Source organism: Pundamilia nyererei, unplaced genomic scaffold (genome assembly GCF_000239375.1).
Source record: "Pundamilia nyererei isolate P.nyererei 1_Seehausen unplaced genomic scaffold, PunNye1.0 scaffold00035, whole genome shotgun sequence".
NCBI classification, from domain to species: Eukaryota; Metazoa; Chordata; class Actinopteri; order Cichliformes; family Cichlidae; genus Pundamilia; species Pundamilia nyererei.
This window is the reverse complement of record NW_005187436.1, coordinates 1,147,542-1,172,792: the sequence shown is the minus strand read 5'-3', so window position 1 is coordinate 1,172,792 and position 25,251 is coordinate 1,147,542. Positions and strand designations below refer to the sequence as shown.

The 25,251-nt window shown below is 42.6% G+C and overlaps 1 protein-coding gene across 2 annotated transcripts in view; it reads right to left on the bottom strand.

Annotated features, from left to right (window-relative positions):
* Nucleotides 1-22,392, bottom strand: part of mctp2a (multiple C2 domains, transmembrane 2a) — a 30,990-nt gene extending 8,598 nt beyond the window's left edge. The window contains exons 1-18 of one of the 2 annotated variants that reach the window (XM_005729919.1): nt 21,725-22,392; nt 20,774-20,815; nt 20,580-20,688; nt 18,363-18,505; nt 18,154-18,230; nt 17,950-18,064; nt 17,826-17,849; nt 15,291-15,467; nt 14,447-14,577; nt 14,147-14,333; nt 13,840-13,933; nt 13,605-13,707; nt 13,408-13,510; nt 13,220-13,321; nt 13,030-13,104; nt 12,632-12,751; nt 2,817-2,936; nt 955-996 (exon numbers count right to left, since the gene is read on the bottom strand). In XM_005729919.1, coding sequence (XP_005729976.1) covers nt 955-996; nt 2,817-2,936; nt 12,632-12,751; nt 13,030-13,104; nt 13,220-13,321; nt 13,408-13,510; nt 13,605-13,707; nt 13,840-13,933; nt 14,147-14,333; nt 14,447-14,577; nt 15,291-15,467; nt 17,826-17,849; nt 17,950-18,064; nt 18,154-18,230; nt 18,363-18,505; nt 20,580-20,688; nt 20,774-20,815; nt 21,725-22,303 — 2,343 coding nt within the window. In that variant the 5' untranslated portion in view covers nt 22,304-22,392. The remainder of the gene's footprint in view (nt 1-954; nt 997-2,816; nt 2,937-12,631; nt 12,752-13,029; nt 13,105-13,219; nt 13,322-13,407; nt 13,511-13,604; nt 13,708-13,839; nt 13,934-14,146; nt 14,334-14,446; nt 14,578-15,290; nt 15,468-17,825; nt 17,850-17,949; nt 18,065-18,153; nt 18,231-18,362; nt 18,506-20,579; nt 20,689-20,773; nt 20,816-21,724) is intronic. The other variant, XM_005729920.1, reaches the window with a different exon arrangement.
* Between the last annotated feature and the right edge of the window lie 2,859 nt (nt 22,393-25,251).

The following is a 25,251-nucleotide window of genomic DNA, read 5'->3' as shown; positions in this document are numbered from 1 at the left end:
CCCTGGTTATCACAGCAGAATATATTGAGCACATTATGGATATGAATCCTGGGCCTAGACACGCAGCACAGGGGTCATTGCTTGGAGGCTTTGCGTTAGTTCCACACTTCATTGCCATAAAGCAATAATACACATCCCTGTTAACTTTTTTCCCTTCTGTACTAAAAAAACAGCGGGTTGAGTATAATTGAATATTATCTGCTGTGGGAAGTATAATTTTCAGGCTACTTAAAGATTTCCTGTTGTTCTGTTTTTCAAGCGATGTCATTATTATTTATGATTTCTCACAAAGGAAAAGTGAAGATAAGTGATAACCTTTTGGGGTGTGGTATGTGTTTGTTACTGTATCCCGTTCTAAAAGATCATACTCAGTGTAACTTCTCCCTTTAGAAAAGGATGACATAAGAAAATCTACTTATTTTGTCCCCAAAAGCGGACTCGAAATCTACCCTAATGATGCGGTTTGGATTTGTAGAGTGCTGCAGAAACTCTGTGCAATGCATTCAGGATTGATACTGAGCGCCCAGAGGAAGAGAACAAAGAGCTTTGTGCTACAACTGTTTCACAGACTTTGAATGCATGAAAATATGGAAAAGCGCTTCAGAGAGCTGTCATTGTGACTATGCTAAAATACTGACTAGGACCCGTGTGGCTTTTTTATTTTGTCTGAATATTTCCTGAGAAGAAATTTGCAAAAGAATCACAGCTATTTGGTTGAATCGGGTTTGTCTCTGCCACAAGCATGCACGCATCGCCATGTTTGATTTAACCTTAGTTATTCAGAAAAAAATATTTAAAGGATTTTTGCTCAAGCCGTTGTGTAAAATCACAGTGAAATGTTAAAACAGCATGCGCTAAAATATGTATTTACATTCATAGTGAAACTGAGAGGAAATAGCATTCTAGCAGAACAAGTTATCCCTTAAAATGCAAGAAGGAGACAACATAAAATACCTTCTCGTCTTCCTCCTCGTCGTCACCTATGGTCATGTTCACCTAAGAGAAAATAAAGGGTAGAGGGTGAGTTCCAACGAATGGGACATGTGGGCACTGGAGCATTTTTAACAAACACCTAGTAATGAAATTTTCTTTGAGTACATTCACCCCTATTGGGAGAGGCTTGTTTCCATAGAGACTGCATCACAGGGGTGACCTCACACAAAAGCAGAGGTGAAAAAGGGCCTTCCTCACAAGAGCACTGTCACACCAAAGCAATCTCTTTTCTTCACAACATAAGCACACAGAAAAACAGAAAAGGAAAGAAAAAACACATTTAATTTGGATGTTGTTGCCTAGATCACTTTATATCAAGTCATCCCTGACCCCTCTGTGGTGCGCGCTGTGGCATTGCCTGGGCACAGAGTTGTGTCATTGCCGGCCAGAGGGTCACATGGGGGTGACAGAGGCTCCACACTGGATATGAGGTTGATCCTGGGCTTTAACATTGCCCAGGGATGGCATCTTGAGCCAGCAGCCATAAACACAATGACTGGGACAGAGATTTCGCTTTGGGGAGGGTGCGTGAGGAGGCCAGGCCCCTGGCTGGCCAGTGAGAAGGCTTACAACACAGTGAAATTGGGGGGCAGTCAGAAGTGTGAACAGCATTAACCTTCACAAGCATGTGTAGGGCGAGAATAATTTCCATAAGACTAGATAGAGAAAAGATAACACTGTTGAAAGACCTACAGTCTTCCACCTACAGATGTGGACAAACAATATCAGCAGTCTGTAAGCTGCATCGCATATTCATAGTCACTTCATTTGAGTGGCTTTTTGCTGCTTGAGGTTTTGTATTTGGAGACAACATAGAAACTAATGTTACTAGCTATGAGCTGCATACAGTGGAAAGCTGCCACAACTGACTGTAGTGTTGGGGAAGATATTTTTTGGGGAGTGGCTCAAAAAGTAATGATTTATGTTGCTGTATTTATGCCCCATGTGCACCAAAGGAAATTAATTCCTTCCACCGCTGGGTTAAAGGGACAAATCCCCCCTAAAAAAATTTACATATACACAAATTTACACATTTATCTCAGCTGTAGTCCTCCTTTATTCACAAATATTAATTCAGTGATAGTCTGCCTTCTTCTGAGTAGAATGAAACCAGATGGCACTTATCTCGAGTCTCTCAAAGCACCAAAAAATAAAATAAAGAACTATGCAGCAATGTCTCTTTCCGCACACCAGGACCTGGTCATTCAAAAAATCCAAAAACATTGTTCTTAGCTTAATGTGGAAACTGTTTTCGCTCTTACCAAACTATACAAACCAACCGTATCACTCACATGAGAAAGTCCGTCTACCCCTGGCGAGTTGCTTGTGCTGGTGACAGCACAGCAGGATGTAAACACAGTGTCCCCTCCCATTCCGATGTAATTTTAGCTGCTTGACTCTTTTGGTTGGCAGATGTAGATCGTAGAAAGAAAATAGCTACTGTTTTAAAATCTGCTCACAACAAGGTTTGTGAATCTTCACTCAAAAAAAAAAAGCTGGTTTAATTCAATGTAAATTTTGAAATGTAATTTTGCCACATAAGCACAAAGAATCATTTTTGGAGTGTTTTTGAGTAACCAGGTCACATTTTGTTCTTCTGCTTTGAGGATCTTGTGCCAAAAAGAAGGCAGCTTACAGGAGATAGCTCCAAAACAGGGCAATTCACACCAAAACAATCTACATGGATGAAGCACAGTGGAGGGCAGAGAGAAAAAATGTGATTGACTTTGAGATGAACTATCCATTTAACTTGTTACAAACTGTTGCACTGTAAAACCATGCATTTGACGAAAATACTGAAGTTACGAGTCCTCATCGCTTACCAGGTCTTGGTTGTAGCTGGCCCTTCCGGTTGAGAGCTGGAAGTAGTTCCAGCCTATGAGGAGAAGCAGGAAGAGGGGAAGCATGAAGAGTTCCCAGTGCCACACTGTCAAGAGGAAGATCTGAGGAGAGAGAACATGACAGTATAAAGCAAAGCACACAGCACACACCACTGTACCCTCACCCAGCTTTCAAATCTCAGCAAACCTTTTCACAGAACAAAATATATAATGGTTTTAATCACGTCCTAAATTTCTTGATGACAGCTACAGTACTAAGCTCGTAAGATTTACAGCCAGTGGCAACAGATTTTACCCCTGGCAGTTTGAAAGTAAAAGACATTCAACTTTTAATATCATGAAATCCTATTTGCAGTATACACACAAATAGCACTGTGCTGGCAGAGTGCCTTACTGCTGAACAGAAAGTCTGACATGGATAGGCATGATATGCTGCCTTTTAACATCCACATCAAATCCTCTTAGATTCAGAGACAGGAACGCTTTCTGACGAAGCACATATGGCAACTAGAAAAGCATTTGCAACATTTACCCCCTCCGTGGCAATGATACTGAGAAAAGCCAAGACCCCTGGTAGAAATAAGATGGATCACACTGAATGAGTAATCCCTCATAATTCTGTAAAGGAGTGGTGCTAAGCACGTTGCACAACACCCACTGCATTTCACAGTAGAGCACTAATTGGACGGCTGTATTTAAACCCATTTAGTGACAGCCTAATGAGTCTGCCTCCAACTGAAATGATCGGGAATGTTTGAGGGGGATCACACCAGCAGGTTGACATGGATGAAATCAAAAAAACTTTTAAATGTCCCCCACACGCTATATTAGATGTCCTAAAATGTAATAAAATGCGAATACGTGCCAGTGCACCCAACATGGCCCACTTTTATTTACCACAATTCATCTTGCGTATACCTTTTCTGTAATTAATGCTTCCTTTGCAAAAGTTACATTAGCTTTCACGTCCATTTCAAACGTAGTGTAACTACTATGTTGAACCCACACGACGGTCACAGTGTGCAGTCTAGGCTCAAAGAGCTGGAGGCTGCTTAGAGTATGAACAATATGTTCGAGTTAAGCTCGAGACAGGATGTGAAGCACTGAGGCCTTCAGGCCCCAATAGCAGGCCTGTAAACAGCAGACTGCTCCTGTCACAGCAACCATGCGGAGTCTGTGCATGTTGCTCTGGGGGGCAGTCTACCTATTGCCACACCAGGCCTAGGTTCAAACAGCCACCAGGGAAACGTGTACCGTGACTAATGCCGACAACACTGTGGCCCAAGAGCCCTGGGCTTCGCTACTGTACTGCTTATTATCCCCTCTATGCAACCTGGGTGGGAGGGGTGAGTGGGCCAAAGTGCCGTGCAGAAAGCAGTAAGATCACCAAGATGCAAAAAATGAACAATATAAGCAATATGTTATTGTTACAGCTCATTTGAATTACGTACACAAAAACAAACTAGAGCTGGTAAATGATTTTTTTTAAAAAGGTAAACAATGAATATGCATGATGTGCAGATATAGCTGCGCTACATCTCCTCTCGGTTATGAATAACTTACGTCATGTGTTGTCACCTGAGTTCCCATGAGGCAATCTAAAGAAATGCTCCCCTCACCCCAGAGGAATTCTGCTGGCTGGTGGACAGGTAGCTTGTCATATTCCCAGTATTTTCATTTAAAAAAAAAAAAGAAAAGAGAAAAAAGGGGGGAAGGGAGGGTGTGCCTGGAAACTGACACAAGCCCAGCAGGAATGTTGAACCTCCTTGCCCTCCCTGCAAAAGCTTCTACATTAACCACTAAAGTCTAATTGCTTGGTCTCTGTCTTCCTGTGCAAGTCAACAGAGGGAGCCAATTCATTTCCGCCCAGGGAGCCAGCAGAGAGAATCTGTCACAGGTATTCATAATCGCCCACTAATGCAAATTTCTTCTCACAGCGTTCTGGCTCAGTGGACAAGATAAAAGCCTACAGAAATACAATGCCTTGTGTCTAAACTGAGTGCTTAAATGAGGGTATAAACCAAAACTGTCAGAAATATCTTCTCAATTCCTCCCTCATGGTATGTCAACCCATGTGTTCAGGATTTACATGCTTTTTTAACACTAATAAAAACGCCGGAGAGAAACATCTGGGAGAGGCGCTCAGATTCCTTCACTCAGGTGCGCACACTGAGACTTGGCCGTCAGATATTCCGCAGTAATGAGAGGAGGCAGGGCTATTCCTTCCCCCTGTCTCCGCACATTCTACAGAGTTTCTGTGAAATGGAGACGGAGCTAATTCCCCACTTAAGTGGTTTATGTTTTATTAGCAAGCAGCTGAGTGATTAAAGGACATATTGGACAAAGTGCAGCCTTTCAAAAGTAAGTGTAAATTTGTAGGAAAATAATCTCGTTTTTAATTGCGTTCAGCTCCATTTCCGAGCCCAGCCGCATATTTTAATCGTCTTTTTGTCAGCATGACATTGCTAATATGTAGCACAAATACTTAAACGGTGATTTATTTCACCAAAAAGGACACAAAGCAGCAAATGAAAGCCAGAGTAGTAATAATTAATGATATACCTGGGCATTGCGGTTTACCCACAGCAAAATTGGATAACGAGCGACTTGTAATTGAACAAGTGTTGGTATGTATGTCTGGAAGGAGTGTCTCTAATGCAGGAAACCTCCCTTGACAAACACCATTTAGCTGAAAAATGTCTGTATGATTATGCACATGGTGCCTAGGGAGAAAAAAAAGAATGAATTAATAAAACTATTAGCACACGGTGGAGTAGATGATGGAGATGCACTCTCCTTAGCCACCTGTAAGCGCTTGGAGAAGGGGGCAACCCTGGGCAGAGCAATTCTGCCAGGAGGGTTAAGAACAGCCTGACAGATTTGTTTTATAGTGCCATTAATATGATTCCACTAAATGCATTCTGCGCCTTCTCATGCAGATCCCCTGGCCAGCAGAATCCAGCACCTAATAATAAAGCACTCAGCGATTAAAAGTGTGAATAAAATAACTTAAAGCTGAGCAAGCACGGTAGCTTCCACCACCCACACTCTCCCTGGAGAGGGAGAAGGGACTGTAGCAAGAACAAAGGGACAAAGACACCTTCTATATAAGTTTCTATCACTGTAAATTGATTAACAGGGGGTGGCCCGATCTACCAACCTAAACCACTGACTGGCAGATACACTGCCAGACTACCAGGCTGCCAAATGCTCTGTTCATGCAGACAGACTATAAATATAGACCTGATATCAGTATAAGATAAATAAAACTGTTGATAATCCAAATAAGTGTAATGTCACAGCACCAGGGCCTTCACAAAATCCTTATTGTTTCTGTTTAAAAAAATAAAAAATAAATAAAAGCTTCTTTTTTCCCCCTCCCCTCAGTGTGGTACATTTCAAAAATACCCTTATTTTTAAACTATGCACCAAGCAAAAACACAAAAGATTTAATCTTGGCTCTATCTTCACTATTTCTCTTCAGTTGCACTCCACTTGGAAAGCTAAACAAAGCGAGAAGAGCGCCAGCCAGCATTATGAGGGTCAGTCATGGGGGCTGTGGACGGATGCCAGATTATGTGAACATACAGTGAAAGAGTTTAAGACGGACTATAGGCTGCAGGGTTTGTGTCTGAATGTGTGTGGTAGTCTCTGTGTGTGTGTGTGTGTGTGTGTGTGTGTGTGTGTGTGGCAGAGAGACAGCAAAAAGGACATAATTGATATATGTGATTAATGGCAAAATATGAACGCTACAAATAGTAAAATCATAAAATTAAGTCATGAAAAAAAATCTTAGGAACTTTTACAAAACCTTGAATCATTTTTATTGTGACTAAAATTTTCCTCTTATGGGTGAAATCAAGGGCAGTAAAATGAATCTGAAAGACCTCAATTACAATACAAAAAACCCCAAACAAACAAAAATAAAAATAATGAATCAAAGGCATAAGTAGCAACTCGGCTCATGCGAGTCCTATTTTTTGTTTTCAGCTGAGCTGAAACAGAGTCTGGATGAGAGGGCTTATGTGGGGGACAGGCGCGGCAGGCTTTAAAGTAGCTGTAAATGCAGAGCAATGAGACATGTAATTTGTGTTGAGCTCGGGCCAGTGTGGGGACAGGCTTTCAGGGGGTGTCGGAGGCAGAGGAAGCACAGATAAGATTTCTCTTCAGGGCAGGTAGAGTGTGTGGGCAGCCATAGTGCTCTGAGCTAACGCTGAATAAATATTTCACATACCCTCAGCTCAAGTCTTATCGACTGAGGGGAGGGAAAGAGAGAGACAGTGAGCGTAAAAGGGGCTACCTTTGAAACAGGGAGCGATACGGTGGGGAAAAAAATCATGTTCCTCTTAAGCAGAGTGAAATCATTTGTGGGAGTTGCAAAGTGTGACACAATTAGGAACAAAATTTTTAAATAAGTATATACTAACATTATTTTACATACCTAAAGAAACAAAACTGACTGTTTTTTTTTTATATTATTTAAAATTAATATTCATTTTTCTTCAGGATAGGGTATAAATAGTACAAAGGTACCAATTTTAATTATAAATGTCCAAGTAAATAAAAACAATTACATTTCTTAGGAAAGCTCAAAACCTAAATATAGTGTTATACAGCGCAACTGACATCAAATCTGTGTGCAGTACTTTTTCAAAGTCAGACCCAAATGATTAGCATTGAATGATAAGCCTGTAAGTCTGCCTGCGCGGTACAATGCAATAGTGATAGCTCTTCATCAAAGCACTTATGAAGAGCAGCTGTGCAATGGGAGGCATTAGCATTTGCACACGGGGACATTTCTGGCCGTTGTCTCCCTGCCTGTCTGACACATGCCAGGGCCAGAGTAGCGCCAGTACAGGCTGGAGCGGGGCAGTCAGCGGGGGCCCCGTGGTGCCTGTCAGTAGTGGCTACGCTGACCCCGCACTCCGGCACTGGCCACTAGTGTTTAATCCGTGTCGGGAGCGTTAACACTGAGCGACCTCCCGGGTGACAGATCTGCCATGCAACCCTTCTCCCCTGAGGAGGTGTGTGTGTGTGTGGTGGTGGGGGGGTTGGGTGGCAGTGGCACCGACTCTTTCTCCCTGTCAGCTCAGCTCACGTCGGGGCCAAGACCAGCCCCGAAACAGCCACACACAGGGGTGGACAGGTCGCTACCTCAGCTGCACAGGGAGAGGTGTCCTCTGTGAGTGGGAAGGTGGTGATGATACGGCGCAGACAATGGGGTCAAATGCAGAGCATACTTCAACTAGGCTGAAAACATGCATAATATAAAACAACAAAGCGCAACAGATGCACTGACAAAATCTTGCCTTCTCATAATACCGTAACTACTTAGTAAAACTTTCAAGTGAATTCATGCTGTTTTCTAACTGTAATGATCGGCAGTGGTTTCAGTTAATTCACGAGCGCCGGCAACTTTGAATGTCCTAAAACATAAAACATTCGCAGCCCTAATGACGTGAACGTTAGCACAGAAAGCTTATTAATCCCACTAATAACGTGACATGTTCCAAGGTTACACACTGAATTCAGCCGGCCTCAAGAGCTGTCAGCAGAAAACTGCTATTTGAGGGCAGATAAATAATAATAGCGTGTTAAATCAGGAGGCACTGCTGAGCAGTTTGCAAGTAGTCACAGACTATCATTTAATAATTAATAGATCTCGGGCTAAAACACCATGAACACACACCGCCATCGCTGCCATCATTTTTTTTCTCCCTTCTAGACACATTCCCACTGCACAGCCTGTGAGAACTCCCACAGCCACAGAGATGGAGAGTGTAACCCTCATGAGACTGAAAAAAACCACTCCTTTAAGGCCTCCAACTTTTTCAAACAGAGAGAAAACAGATGTAAAGCAGAAACAAGGAGACGATTCACAGGCGCACGCGGACCTCTTGCTTTTCTCGCAAAAAGCCCAGGCACGCCGCAATGCAGTAAACCACAAAAGAGCACATCGAAGACTCACAGAGCATCTCATATTCAGGGACGGTGTTAACAAGAACAATTATGACAACTCTGATTGTGGCCTTCATCTTGGCCAGGCTGGTGTTCTGGTTAATGGCTCTGACTGCTGTTGCTCTACACAGGTGGTCTCCTGAGACCTCTGGAGCCAGATCTGACCCCGTCCTGCCCTCATCTGGGACGACGATGATTCTATCAGCCCACAAAAAAAAAAGAAAAAAAAGAGCGCCCGCTGCAGCTGCCAAGTGTGTTTACAGCTGCACCGCATCAAACATTCATCAAATGCCATCTTTACAGTGTGTGATGTGAGGCAATCAGCATTTCACAGGCCGTCAAATGATGTCTAAAGCAGTTGTTACCTGGCAATGTCGAAAAGAAAATGGTTCAAATACTCACGAAAGGTTTACAGGTTTCTTTCTAGTTAGTCCTGACAGATGAGGTACCTCATATGTTAAAATATTAATTCTACTTAAATACTTAAAACGGTCTAATGACAGCAAAGCTCAAAATAAGCTTTCAAGTGTAAATGATCCCCCTCCTTTTTTTACCTTTCAACCATTTCATCTAAATCAAAATTGTTCTCAACTTTAAACTCCAGATTAATTTGGCTTGTTAATACGCGCTCATTTCTTTCTTTCTTTTTCATCTTTTTCTTTTTTTTTTTCCTGGAAGAAACTTGTGTCTTTTGGTTTAATGCACAGAATGGAAGATTTCACTCCAAGTTGTTCCCACGAATGGCTCCTGTTGGGAAAAAGTTAGTGATCTGATCTCTCCAGCGCCTCCGCTGATGTTTCTAGCAGTGCTGTAGCTCCATCTACAGGTGGTATCCTTGCGTGCAGCAAAGAACTCTGGGTGACCCCTCTGCAGTCGCTGCTGATGTATAGCACATTCATCTCGCTCAGTCTTAGTGAAAAGCACATCTAAAGGCAGTTATTTTATGAAGATTTTAGCTGTCAAATTTCCCTCTCTCTCAGAGAAAGGAACATGCTGTTGTCAAACTCTTTAAAAGCCCAGATCCTCAGCTCATTACTGTAGCATAAACAAGAAGAAGGGAGGAAAAAAAATCCAAATTTCATGTTTGTATTTCCACTTACTGATGAAAATGTTTATGAGGATTTGCCAAAACTTTGTTTAAATGCACGACAAAGATTTTTCTCCCCTTTTTCTTGTTTTTCTTTTTCCTTTCTTAAATTGCATTACCTAATTAGAGAGACTATTTTAAAACTGCAACCCACTGGTGGAAAACTGAAGGTAACTTCAAAAAGTATGGACTCTGCTGATGAGTTTGCACAGTCAAAACAAGCGACCGCCCCGCGTTCACAAACTGTAACAACACTGCAAGTCTTTCCATTCCTTACGGAGTCTCCTCTCCCACAAAAACACTCGTTAGTCGCCCAGCCAAATAAGTCAATGTGCAGCTTTCTGATTGCTACCCACGGGGGAAATCAAATTGAGATATATATATATATATATATATATATATATATACACACACACAACTTGCTTATTCAGTCTTTGGAACCAGTTCACTGATCTCTGCAAAATTTGAGTACCTTGCACACCCTAAACCAACAACCTCTTCATAATCCAGTTATAAAATCTACATAAACAGGGTAGCAGCGTAGACTACGTGCTGTGTAGAGGTCAGAAAATTGGCCTGTGGGACTGAGTGATATAATAGCTAAGTATTCCTGGTAAAGCACTACGTGAGCATCCCGCAGTCCCAGTAAAAACCACAGCTGTGGTAATGCATTACAGGATGTATATAGTGTAAAAGGGTAGGACTGGTCTGCCTGCATGATAAATAATGTATTGTAATGTATATTATAGCTAGACCCACCGCTGCAGTGTTTCCAACTGCTATACCCTGAGAAGCCCTGCGCTGCCTGCCACTGTGGAAAAGAGCAGACACTAGTGGTATAATTATGCACATCTGAGAGGCAAGCAGAGGCCATCTGTCAATGTCTGAATCAGTTACCTTATTACCACTGCCTAAAGATATAAAGATAGGAGTGGGAGCTGCTTTCATTAAAGCACATGGTGGCATGCTGCTTTAGACAGCTCCAAACAGTAACTTAATTGGAAACGATGACTTGGAGGAGGAGAAGTGACTGTACGGTGAGCGCCCTTGGAGTGGGCAGGGGCACGAGACGAGGATGGTGGCATGGCACCAGGCTTGTAATGACAGTCAGTCAGGACCTTGCGGTTGGCCTCGTTGACAGTGAGGCGGTAGCAGAAGGAGTTTTTTTCCTGTTGCAGTATTTACAGTATTGTGATTTGCATGTTTCATTGTGCCTGTTGAAACTATAATAAATCACTGAAAAGGGGGAAAAAAAGAGCTTTTCACTCGCTGTACTCTCAGTCTGCTGATGAGTGGGTGATGAATAACAATGGCAGTTTCGCTCTCTTTGGGCAACTCTCGCCGTCGACCTTCGACACTTAGACTATTTGAAGCGCACCTCTTCACGGGCACAGGCGTACTCTGACTGGTGTGTTACTGTCTGCTTTTTGCACGCTGGTATCAGTGTCTGAAAACGTGCCAGTTGTTTCAAATAAAAGGATAAGAATTGCAAGAATTATCATTTTCACCGACAGCGAACAGATTATACACAGCTGACGACGGGGTGGGGGGGCTACACTGCCGTAACAATGACAGTCACCATGAGAAAAGTGAGCGCGAGCCTCTTTCCTCAATTTTAAAATCTGCTGAACTCTTAAACAGCAGGTGGAGTAGAAGTGGAAATGAAAGATTAGAGTGTACCACCTCGCACTCCCATTGCCTGCGGAGGATCTAATTATAGGTGGAAGAAGATGGCCCCATCCCGCTGACCTGTCACCTGTCAGCCTGCCTATCCTCCTGCGCTCCTGCCCGTATCCATGCCTGCCCGTCTGCCTCCAAGTCTCTCGCTATCTCGCCCGCACTCTCGCTGAACTGTCTTCCTCTTTCTGTGCTCCAACTTTCTTTCCCAGATAGTAGCCTGCCTCCCACTCTCCTTATACAATTGGCTGCATTGTTCTCTGCCTTCCTGTCTGTGTGTCTGCTGTCTGCCTGTCTATGTGCCGTGCTGTTCTAAAGGCTGTGATACACTGAGCCTGGCCATTGCCTGCGGGGATTTGCACCTCAGGATCAGTGAGAAGGGCTTATAGAATACACCAGGTATGAATTGCATGTCATCCTGAGACAGAGCAGACAGAAGAAAGGCGGTGAAAGGAGAGTTCTTCACACACCCTGTCTGTGACCGCTTCCTCACCCTGACACAGCGCTGGCAGGGCTTTCATGGTAAGTGTGCACTCTTAATCATGACATTACATGTGCTGTACTGCAGGGGATTCACTGGGTGCTTTAAGATTATTTAAGCTTAGGACCTAAGATCACATACCCTCATTAAAAACAGCTAAACAGAGACATTTAAACAAGGTTCAAATCTCAGAGGCAGACTGTCACTACTCTACCCAAGGAAGCTGAGACTGTGATCCTCCTTACACCATCCCCTGGGTTAGGAGGCTTTGCTAAGAAGTCAGATGTACAAACGCCCAAACCCCACACCTTCAAATACACTCTAATGTCATCAGAAGTGAAGGAAAGCCAAGTGGGGTTTGATTTAAAGGATAAATCACATCCATCACATTGCACATGGGATAAAAACAGAAGGCAGCCATTGTTTTTCATGGGAAAAAGTCCAGCAGGGAGAGAAAATGGCTAAACCAAAGAATCTCTTCAACATCTAATTCACATAAAATGAAAGAGTTAAAACTGGGCTGCAGTGAAATGGGACAAAACTTGTTCGCCCCTAGGCTTAAAGAGAGTTCATTAACATGAGGCAATGACTTACCAGAAAGGCTATTAGACTCCGTTGCGTGCTCTCCCACTGAAAACAGCTTTTAATGTACTGTAACGTGGACAGAACTGCTGTGCTGATTTTGCGGACCCGATATATACTCTGGGCAAGAACCTAATGGGAAATAATTGGAAGAAAACACCAGTTAGTATCATTTTGATACTGGACAAAATGTTTATGACTTTGCAATGAGCTTGGATCGGCTTTACAATCCCTTATTTGCCACGTTGAAGCCAAACCCAATAAAACTAATTAGGTTGAGTAGAACAATCTGAACTACGGCCTATGTGTAGATTTTTAGTGGCCACTTTTTTAGGACATTGTGAGGAGGAGACTTTATTGTAAGCTTTTAGTTTCTTTTGCAAAATCTTGCAAAAACCAATCGAAATCACCTTTTTGTTGAACTTGATGGTTTCCTCTGTTAATTTTGCCTCCTTGGGCTGGAAGGATTTGACACTAGCTCCCACCTGAGGCAAAGAAAGAAAACAAACGAATGCTTCCGTTCGTTAAGACTTTTCACAACATATAATACAGGCTATTATCAACATTAACAATTTTTGACCAAGTTGATTTGATCTTTACTTTGTTGTAGATAACCTCCAGCACCAGAGTGATGCTTCCTTTAGACGCACTTCCCAGTTTTTCTTTCTTCAGTAACAGAGTTATCTCCTGGTCATTCTTAACCTTTGGGAAATTCAAAATAAATACGTACATATAAAAGTGATTTGCTACTTTTTTTAAACAGATAGTTATAAACTCAGCAGACTTACAGTAAGTAAAGGAATGGCCACCGTCCCCAAAAAGTTTGGGGCTTTGTCTCCATTTTCATCAAAGACTGTCAACTCGACCACATCGGTGATGTCCTTAATCGGGCTGCGAATGAACAATTCAAATGTGATCAATATTAAATTATATATCCCAAAAGTTTGCTACAGATTTGCTTTTTTCCCCTACTTGTATTACTTACAATGTAAAGGATTTTTTCCACTCTGGATTTACATTCTTATAGACTGTGTGAGTTTGAAGTTTAGAGTTCCCCAGCTCTATAACGCACAGGGCGTTGCTTTTTCCTGCAAAACAGCAACAATGTGATGTATCCACAATTTCATTGCACATGTTCAATGGCAATAAAGGGCTATTCTATTCTTATCTAAGAAATGAATCTGAAAATTAAAAAAAGATGATCTGGAGTAGCTGAATACCATTAATGTCTGTAGCAGGGAGATCATTTGCCCTGATTACGCCAACCTGAAGGATGCCAATATCTCTCATGCAGTTGTGCGAGTTTTTTAAGCTCTGGAAAGATGAAATTGAAAAATGTTAAACAAAGAAGGCATAATTATTCAGTGTGATACTGCTATACATATATTACATCATATATTCATCTTAAGCAATCCCATCTACATCCCAAACTTGAACTCATTACTGAACCGGTTGGTGTTATGTGCATGACTACTATTGTCCTGTTTTTCTTTTTAACATTATACAGGTACAAAAGGAAAAACGTACAAATTTCTCCACCACTTCGTCTTTCTCATCAGGTTTTGACAAGGTAGCATTTTCGATGTCAGAGATGGAGACCCCCCAGACGGATCTCAGGGTGATCAGAAACACCACTCTGCCTTTTCCTGGGTTCAGCATATAGGAGTAGAGTTGCTTCTCATTAACCGTAAGTGTCGACACGTCAACCTCAAGCCTGGCGCACAAAAAAGGAGATTCGCTCAATTGAAACAATTTGTAAGGAGTGTGAGTTCCTCGGGTGAGCGAGTGTGTGGGCAAATGTAACTTTACGAACCAGGGAATACTCACATCCCCCATGATTCTTCACTCTTCCTCCCTCTCTTTGAGCACATCTCCACCTGTAGAGGTTCCTGGTTATCTTCAAACTGATTGAAGTCAAACTGCTCTCTCCACTGGGGATTTGGCTGAATGCAAAGGTTCTAAGGGCAGAAAAGATGCGGCTTCAGCACATACAGTAACACAGAAACACACACACATACACGAGCGCGCACAAACACTTTGACGCAATGTCAGGTTTAATGCATTATCAGACTGAGCAGCTCCTGCATGACGGCTGGATTAAGTCTTCACTCAGTCCTACCAGAAAGAGGCAGGAGAGGAGAAAGAGAGGTATGTTGCGCGTATGTGTATCTATTTGTGTGTGCTTGTATGTGTACACCTCAGTAGCCACTGTGGGATTGTAAACACTGACAGCTTCCAATTAGAATCAGCTTTGTTCAACAAACAAACAAGCAGAGAGGAAAGCAGAGAGGTTTACAAAGAAATGACACGACAACATGAGACAAGTGCACCATGGAATCATCAGGGGGGAGGCCAACAAGTACAGGTAGATGAACAGGGCATGCTGGGTATGCAAATGAAGGCAATGAAGCCCGGCACTCGAAGCACAGTTAGAAGTGAGTGGCAGCCTTGCCCAGTCTAATGAGCTGCCTCTGCCATGGCCCAGTGAGCCAAGGTGGAGGTGAGTCAGTGGCAGGCGCCTGCTGGGAGAGAAAAGCGGGGAAGTAAGAGAGTGGGCCTAGGAAGAAAGTTAAAGTCTAAAGAGCAGACATTAAAAAGACAGAGGAGCACGGGTAAAGGGAGTGTAGGAGAATTGCAAAAAGAGAGCGACTTTTAATGAGACCAGTCCAACCTTGCTCTTGTACTTCTGATCACCGAGGCGAAAGCGGACGTAAATGTCACCCTGGCCACACTGCGGCATGTCCTGTCCCTCCACCAAGGTGATACAGAGCACCCCGGTCCACATCTGGTTCCTCAGCTGATTCTTCTGTGTTTCAGCCGAGCGCTGAGCCGGCGTGGCCTGGTTCTGCTGCGGGGCAAAGATGCACACAGATAGTTAGATCTTTTTCTCTTTTCTTTTTTTTTCCTCAACGCAACATGCGCGCAAGCTTTGTGAGATCGCTTCCCTTTTACCTGCTCCCGCCTCAGCCTGGCATCTCATCATGTTCACAGAGTGCACAAAAGTAGGACAAAGGTTTACATTATACAGTGCATCTCTGTTGGTGCACATTAGCACATCTCTACTGACAGGCGAGCCACACCATGGCGGCTCCTGGAACGAGAGGAAGAGAGGGACGTCAGCGAGCAGCCAGATGTCCCTGGCTGTGACAGTCCCACTCATCACTGGCTCCCAGACTGAGTGTGGGGAGGCAGGACACTTGGCATACTGCACCAGAGACAGCAGGCAGCAGTGAGTAATGATGCAAACCACACAGCTCTCTCTCTCTCTCATCAGCAAATTATGCATACATGCAGCATGTATAGCCAGCATCAGAGTTTTACTGCATGTTAGCAAATGTATCCACTTTGAATTCAGCCAGCAAAGTAACGAGTGTTTTTCTGCTCAGGTGAAGATATCAAACTGACCAGGGTACTGTGCTTTCAATAAGCCTTCAAGAGCAGCAAATAATCCACTTCTCCCGCCGTGTGTCACAGAGCAAGTGTGAGAGAGAACGAGAGACCTTGATATGTTTCCATGTTAGAGTTCCCGTGAGGCTGTGCGGTGATAGGCCAGGGCTGTAAAAACAAACAGCACAGAGGTTGTGTAGGGCTGACTGTAATTAAAGCGAAGGAGCGTAATCTGCTCTCGCTTCTTTGATTGCCCGGCTCCTTCGGCTGCCCCGGCGACGGCGCTTCAAACAGCCCCACTGCAACTCCCCTGCCACTCCGGCCCCTCCTCAATAGCTACGGGGTCGCAACCCACATTGCCACCCAATCCGGAGGGGATCAAAGCACATCTCGGGGACCTGAATTAACATGGAATACCACAGGCACAGCCCTATAAATATCAGGCCCTTCAAAAGAAGAGGAACAGAGGGAGTGGAGGAGCGATATAAAACAGGCCTCAGCCAAGTCATCCCAAGTGTTTATCTTGGACACATTTCTATCTCAGCGGCCAATAAAACAATTCCACTTAACTGTAAGTGGCCCCTAAAGAGAATCTATTCCTGGTCTTAAAAGGGCTGTGCGATTGCTTCCATATGGTGGGACAGCATGGGGACAAGCATGATGAGCTCAGACCCAGGTCCATTTGGCTGGTGTCTCAGCACTGTCCATCCACAGCTGTGATATTACATCCTAACATCTGGGTTATTGCCCGCTATGCCTGGGAATTATCAGCCTTGCCGATCTTAGTCATCCCACACTGGCAACATGCCTCCAACAGCCAAGCCCCCCCCCCCCCCCCGCTCCCCTTCCCTTCCGCTTCTCCCATACGCCCCCTCCTGTTTGAAACACTGTCACACAGCAGACTTTTACTCAGGCACTTGCAATTCCCTGTCTCTGTCGTGGTAACACAGAGGGAGAAAACGATGTTCTGACGGAGGGGGAGTAGAGCTGCAAGAGCCGGATATTCAGCACTTCCAGGATAGGTGTTAAACGCAATAAGATATTGTACGTTTGTCAAAAAAAAAAACATGAAATGGCGGGGGGTAAAAATGGCATTGTTACATTGTTAAATTAGCACCGTGATTTAGGCAGGAGAACAGCGCGCAGAGTCCCGCCACACATTTCTGTCTCCCTTTGAGTATATTTAACCATCTGTAGTGGATAACCTACAATGTGTATGAAAATGGCATTCATTCCTTTGTCATCTAATTTCAAATTGAGACTGCCTACTGGACCATCAAGAGACTGAACAGTGGCAGATGTAGTGACAGCATAGGTGTGAAAATAAACCCAATCGCTGCAGTGTGAGTCCCAAACAGCAACCCTCCTATTTCACTCTGAATCTAATTACTGCTTCAATATATTGAAAACCACTTGAGAAGAGACGGAACTTTGTTTACCACAAAACCAAATACTGCTCTATAATGCTCATCAAAAGGCTCTTTCATGACAGCATATTCAGCGAATACTATTACTTTGATTTTGATCAGAATGTAATATTGTACCATACTTTCTTTACACAAAATGATTCCACTGACTGAATATAGTATGCATTGCTAAAAAGGTTAACTATAAAGCAGAAAGGAAATAGGCTGTGCTGATAACAAGGTTACACACAAAAGCCTGAGTCCTGAACATATGCCTCGTTCTTTGTTGCACCATTGTGTAGTGAGCTACTGCCCCCTAGTGAGTTAGATTAGCCTAACCATAAGCGCTAATGAGGAAATTAAAAAAATATCATGGCATTAAAAGCAAATGTGAAGATTTAAAAAACCCATACCTTATTTCTTTTGGGTCCAAATCTCTATAAAATTGAGAAGAATTGCAATGAATGAGTGCATAATAGCAGGTAAGAATATAGATTTTCATCACACAAACACTTGTAATGTCTGAAATATTCCTACCGGGCCTTTTTTGATGGTGGCGTCTCTGAACATCAGGCAGACATCAACAATAATGACTCCCATGTCATCTTCTTTGCTTTTTGGATCTTCGAGACGCAACTCCATTTCATTGGTTCTGTGAGGAGACAGGAAGGGTATGAAGATTAAAAATGAGAAGACCCCTTGTGCATAAGCTAATCTCTAAAATGTAAAAGTATTACTCACTTTTGCAGTTCAAGCTCTCTCAGGGAAATAAAGCTGGAACCCATGAAATCATCAGAGGTCCGATTTTTATCATAGACCTGCAACATTATTAGAGGTATGGCATGTATTAAATTAAACATCTCTTGGCCTTGCATTCAGACTGAAATTGTCCGGTCTGGCACAAGACCAGTGTCCCTTGCAAAATGCAATCATAAATAAGCAGCGCCTACCCGAACTTCTATGTTATATTCTCTGTCTCGGAGAGGGTGGGAGAAGGACTCGTTCCAGCGAGGGTTCAGGTCTTTATAAACCACTTTGCTTTTATAGAACTGTTTTCCTTCAATTTTGAACTTCACATAAGGATCACTGGTACCTAAATGAAACACAATAAAGGGCAAATCAGCAAGAGAGTGTCGTGCGACACAAGTGGGGGAGCGATCTTATGTGTTAAATTATCAATCATCAAGCTGGTTCCATGACAGCATATAGAGGAAGTGGAAATACTAAATGGAAACTAAACGATGTTAGCAGCTTGTCGCTCTATTAGTGTACACTGTGCATGAAAACGCACATTCGTATACACTCCCTCCTCCCCCCCACATGCTCGTCGTGTGAGAGAGTGAAATATGTATGGAGGAGGTGTACCCCACACATGGCAAAAACAGAAGAATGTAGCTGTTTAATTGTCACAGGGTAGAAACACTCGCCAGCATGAGGCTACCAGAAACCAAAATCTAGAAGCAACCAGTGTTAATCCTCCAAGCTTGTTAAGAAAGTCTGCCTGTGAGTGGGGTGGGGGTAAGGGACTTCTTTGTTTCTGCAATTGCATGCAGATTGGCCAAAAAAATGAAAGCCAGCCCCATGCCTTCATTTGTATAGGGGAATAAAGGGGTGCTTGAGAGAGCCTGCAGGGAGGCTTGAATCACATGACAAAGGCCCTGTGGGGATGGGCTGTCAGGCCTGTCAGCTCCCCACTCCAAATGAACATCTCGCAAAGGCAGGCAGGACCCACAGCAGCTCCACCCTGCCAGCCTGTGACAGGGAAACCTCCAGGCAGCTTGACAGGAGGAGAATGTGGCAGCTAGCAAGGAGAAAAGCTCTGGCATGACTGAGAATGGTGACGATGGAAATTAATAGGGGGAAAAAAAGGGGAGAACAAAAACCAAGGAATGGGAGAGGGGAGGGGCTGGTTATGTGGGTCCTTTTAGAATATGTAATGACAATGTATGCCATTGGTGAGCTCTTGGCACTGTGTTGACTGTTGGGCAAACAGTGGAGAGATAGGGGGCGTGTGGGGATTGCATCATCACTGTGCCATCTTGTCAGGGGAAGTGAGGTCTCAACTAGCTTAGAAGTATGGCTGGGAGAGCCTTGTACCACAAAGCAGCAGCATTTCAAGTACCACCACCATATATAGCTGTTAGGTGATGGGAGGCACAGCAAGGTTTATAATTGGTTAGAAGGAAACTGATGAGATTAACATAGCTTTAAAATATTGACCTTCTACGAGGCCAATTTGAACACATTTGTTCTAACCTTAACATAAAAGCCAGAATGTTGCTTTCATTTTGGATTCTTGATCAGCCTTCACAGTTTTCTCATATGTTGTAATTCAACCTATGACCACGTGAGGGTGTAGCTTTCCCAGAGTAAATGCCGACCTAGGCCTCAGGGGAAAGAAAACTTTTTTCCCTCTCACAGATCAATGCCAGATATGGGGGGAAACAGTCATTTAAGCACACAAAGATTTGAAACCACCTTTCAAAATATCTAACTGATTTTACACACGGCGACTCGTAACGTAACCAAAGCACGGCTCTGCCACTTTAGGAAGTAAACATCAAACTATCAAACCAAAAGACATCTCTAAAGTAATTACAGTGGTAGACAGCTTTGACTTTAGGAGGTAAGGGATGCCTTTTCCACTTTAAAAATCTACAGGCAAATAGTCGTCACAATACCAGTAGTGTCTCATCGTATCGTCAGCCTCTTGTCATACTCGTTTGACTGCATACTTTTCTAATGTTTTGTTTTTTCTTTGTCTGTGCATAACTTCACATGAGATGTCTCACCTGCAAATAGGAGCTTTAACTGAACTGACCTGAACTGAAGGATATCTCACCTTACATTCCTGTCACAGTAACAATAAGACTGACAAGATCAATATGGACTTCACGTGCCTGTAAAATTTTATCAGATTGTCCCTAGGAGCCAACAAATAAAGAAATGCATTGTTTTACTGTATACAGGACATGTGATCTATCTATGATCTAACGTTTTGATAGATACGGATCCAACCAAGACTGTTTTAAAAAATTGCTGTTATAAGAACAGGATTTGATGTTAGTTTATTCAAATTTCTAAGATCTAGATGAGATCTTTTAATTTTACAGGTTGTTAAAGGTCGAGAGCTTATTTTATGGATCACCTGTAGGTTTTTGGCGTACCTGAGCGCTTGTCTCTGATGACCAGGTTTTTTCCTCGTTTCAGGTTGATTTTCAAGAGATACCTCTGGAATGGGGCAGGTACTCGATCCTCACACCCCCCTGTAACATCCTGCGGAGAATCACTGATATTTGTATGCATTTACCACACCAGATGATTAGCTTAATAAAATGAAGACAACTCAGTGGATACTCACTGAAGCATTTTCGTCAAAGAAGTCAGCTGATTCACTGGCAAGCTGTGTAAAAAAAATAGATTTTTAAAAATGTTGTGACACTTTATAAAATATAAAACTGCGCAATCATTTGAGTCGAGGACAGCCAAGCCATCTAGGTTTGTGTAGCATTCCAAGGGAATCATAATAGCGTTACTATTATTTATTTAGTCAGTTGTTTGCATTATTACAAAAAAGGTGTCTATTAATGTCTTGCTAATGACAACCTATTGCATTTGGGTGAAAAAGTCAGTAGATGCTTTGTAGACGTAGCATCTGAAGAGAAAGTGAATTCTGCTTGACCTCTTTTGTGCTTTTTCTTTTTTGGCTTGTTTGCACATTGTGTGACTAACTGGTAGCACAGGTTTTTATCTTTCTTTTTTGAGGTTTGTTTTCATTTTTTTATTTTAATCTAAGAGACATCTAAACAAAAGTGGATGCTTCTCTCCACACAGGGACTTTAACTTGAACACCAACCAGCTTTTGATGCTTCATCAGTTGAGTGATTTGCCTAAAAGCTGCAGAGATCAAATGTAATAAAACCAAAGGTCTGGGCTCAGGTTTAGAAAAGGTTTCATTCATGACTGCTTACTGGAGGATACAGTAACTACAACATTTGGCTTCATTTGCAAAAGCGAGTGGAAAAACAAAGCCACACTATTTTGAAAGCTAAATGAAAGCATGGAAAGGTTCAAGTAAATGTGTCCAGTGATCCTGGCAGTTTTTGTGCTGTTACTTCATGTTACATTTACCGCAACTATTTTCTTAAGCAACTTCTCGTGACAGTTGAGGTTCATTTTGATGAGATAACCTGTTTATATATATATATATCAATCAGTTGGAATTGATGTCAGTTGTCACAGTAAACGGAAATCACTAGGATCCACTGACTATACATGTGCCGAAATATATAATAATAAAAATAATACTGACCTCTTCCTCATCCTCCTCATCTGCCGGGGTTTCATCGAGGAGATTCTCATCTATGAACTCGTTTATCGGCAGGGGAGGAGAGGGTTCTCTGTCTTGTTCTTCCACATCTCTCACCCAAGGCATGTTGGCTTTCTCTTCACTGGGAGTGCCACATGCTGAGTTCAGAGAGTTGCCATCTCCACTTTCCAAAGGTCTGCCCATAGAGTCCAACATCAGCTTATCTATACAAGCATTTTGTCTTTTTGTTGGTGGAGTCCCTTTTTCAGATGATGTCTTTTTCGGCTCAACTGATGAGTTCTGTTTTTCTCTATAAGGGTTTATTTGCTCTCCCATTGATTGTGCTCTAAACAGCGCTGCAGCAGCAAGACTTTCTCTAGACCCCTTTTCTGAGACTTCTTCACTTCTCTCTGGAAGGTCTGGTCTTGGTATGGGATCTTGTCCACTGTTAGACATTTTCTTTCCTGTAGGAGCTGGTTCAAAAGGGAATTTTGATAAGGCCCCTTTGCCTTTTTTGTCTATTTTAGCATATAACTCATCTACAACTGGGTTCGTTTTGTTCTCTAAACCAAAATCATCCATTTCTTCATAAATGCCCAGGGTCCCCGGGGGTGTGCTTAATCTATTCAGAGCTGGATTTGAGTGATCAGGCTGAAGAAATCTGGTTTTGATTTCTGGGATTGGATCACTTAGTTTGTCTGCAAACTCTGAACTTGCAATAGAATCAGTATCACTCAGACCAGGAGAGATGCCAAAAGCAGCAGAAGACAGCGAAGCATCCTCGGTAGATGCTTCACCTGGCACCATTGTTAGGTCGGGTACAGAGATACTTCGTCGATTGGCCAGATTCCTACCCTGCTTGGCCAGTGGCTTCTTGGCGGGCTTCTTTAAGATGGGAAACTTGGGTTTCAGACGGAATCTCTCCGCTAAATTCTTTTTCTTGTTCTCCATCTTGAGGGTTACCCTTTAGATTAAAATAATCAACAACAGTGAAATTGAGTTAATTTGCTGTGCATTTTTAGAGGTCTAATGCACATAATTTATATAGAAGCTTCAGGGAGATCAGCTGATGTGAACATACTGGAGACAGTCAGTGAAAAAGATCGACTTGGGCAACGAGTTAAAAGGAAAAGGCTGAAACTTTAACCCCTGCAATGTTTCTGTTATGCTGTAAGAATATTTTGCTGACATGAAAAGTTGCAGTGTAACAATGCCCCCCATACCTAAGGCATGGGGGGTAGCTAACGCTTTAATCAGCATGAACATTTTGGAAATTATATGCCATGGGCTTCACAGATCCCAACTCTACTGAACAGCTCTAGGACATTTTAGTGTCCAACATGATGTTCTACCACTATAAGTAGAACAGCGAATTATATTTTGGGGGAAGGATTTTCATCTCACCAGTAGGTTTAAAAAAAAAAAAAAAAAAAACTGGTAGAATTAGTGCCAAGACACATTGAAGGTAATGTGGCAGACTGTGCAGCCCAGCCCCTTACTCATCTTCCTAATGTGATTTATATTTCCTGTGTGTCGTTTAAGCTTGAGTCAAATTTTATAAAGAAGAAATTGAATTTATATGGAGGTTTGTGACATATCAAGGAGGTAGGTAGTAGGTTGGCAGCATTATGGCTAAGATTTTATCAACATACACAAACCACATTGGGACGAATGTTTAGTGTGATTTAATGTGCCACTTTTCTGCCTTTCACCTTGATTCAACACAAAAAAACATATTACAACAAAAACAATCTTACCAATAATGCTGACATTAAAAAATTAACAAATCTGTATTTTTAAAAAATAGCTGGATATACAGCAACCTGAATGACACTCAGTCTCATTTAGAAAAGGAAGACACTGGAACATACCTGTTCAGTTGAGCTTTGTTGTCAAACCTACAAACTGATTTAGTTCCCACCCAGAGCAGATGAAATCATTCCAACAGACAAGTTAGCTATCCCAACTATGGCCAACGAGCCGAAGTATTTAAGGCAACAGATCACGTAGGATCCCAGACAAGTGATTGGTGGAGGAGCAGCAGCAGGTGAAACTAGCCGTACCAGTCAAACAAGGCGAGTTTCAATGACTATGTGAATGCCTTTCAACTGTTCAGTCCTACCCAAGTTGTCTGTGATAGATGGAGCAACACAAAGTACAGTTTGACTCCACTTATGTGGGCTAAGAAAAAAAAATCTGACAAGAATTATGGAGTAAATTAAGACAACGTAGCGAGAGAGTAAACCAACACGGCAGCGTTGAAACTATGAAACAGTTGCTCACAGCACAGCAGCCTGTTATGCCAGCTTGCTCTGTGTTGATTTGTATATTTGACAGTTTATTTGCATTTGTGAGGCAATTTGTCTGTTTTACGACTTGCATTCTCTCATATGGGTTCCATTATAGCCCCAAGTATTTGAAAATATACTTAATACCTTAATCTAGCCTAATTATACAATACAACTGTCTTTCCTATGTGTCCAAAACAGTCCCAAAAATGCTGCTGATGGATTCTGCAACATGACTGAGGCATATGAAATGTCAGGGAGGATCTGGCACTCGGTAGCTGCCTCACCATACTCAACTCCATTACTTTCGTACACCCCCATATTTGTTTACAGTAGAACGTGGTTTAGCCTAAGCTAGTTAAAAAGGAGCATTTGTGTTTGCAAAGTATAAACTATAGCTTTCTGTCTACAGATAGAAGCTAATGCAACAGACACACTGGTTTTCCCTCTCTCTCTCTCTCTCTCTATCTTTGTCTGAGCCTAACAGTTGAGACTATATGACAACAGATGTGTTTGAGTCTGGACTGTCTTGTTCAATATTTGCTGATGTCTTTAGGAGATCAGGCCCACATGAAAGACCCTCTACTTGGCTTCCACTTGAAAGGCAGGGTTGGGCATCAGAACAGGGCAAGCCCCTATGGCAGGTGGCCTGTCGCCCTCCTTCTCGCTCAACTCAAACAACCCAAAACCCTGCTTGGTTACTCTACCCATGCACAGTGGACATCTTCCAGCCTAAATCACAGCTGGTCTCAGGAAGGAGAGCCAAGAACATGCACTTGGGGACAAATCTACTGAGTTATGCACATGCAAGCCTACAAACTGAATACAGTCATTAAAGAGTGAGCCTGTGGACTGAGTGGCCTAAAACATCCGTGATGTATGTTTGATAAATGTAGTTTTAACTTTTTCTTCGTATTTAAGAGTATCAATATTATATTGATATAAAGTAAAGTAAAATTACAGTAGATGTATTGGCAATAACTGACCTAGCTGCTAGTGGTAGGCTAACAATCTGATTCTTAGCTGGATTACAATTGGCCCAGAGTTACTTCAATTACGAGATATGCTCAAAATGTGCACAACACCGTTAACCTCCTGAGACCTGAACTCTTCCATGGCATGCATTTTTCATTTCTCTGTGATATTTGGGCTGATTGGGACCTGATGAATGTAAAAACAAAGAATTACCAGATTTTTTTTTAACCTGATTTTTGATTCTAAGACAAATGAGAACCACATATG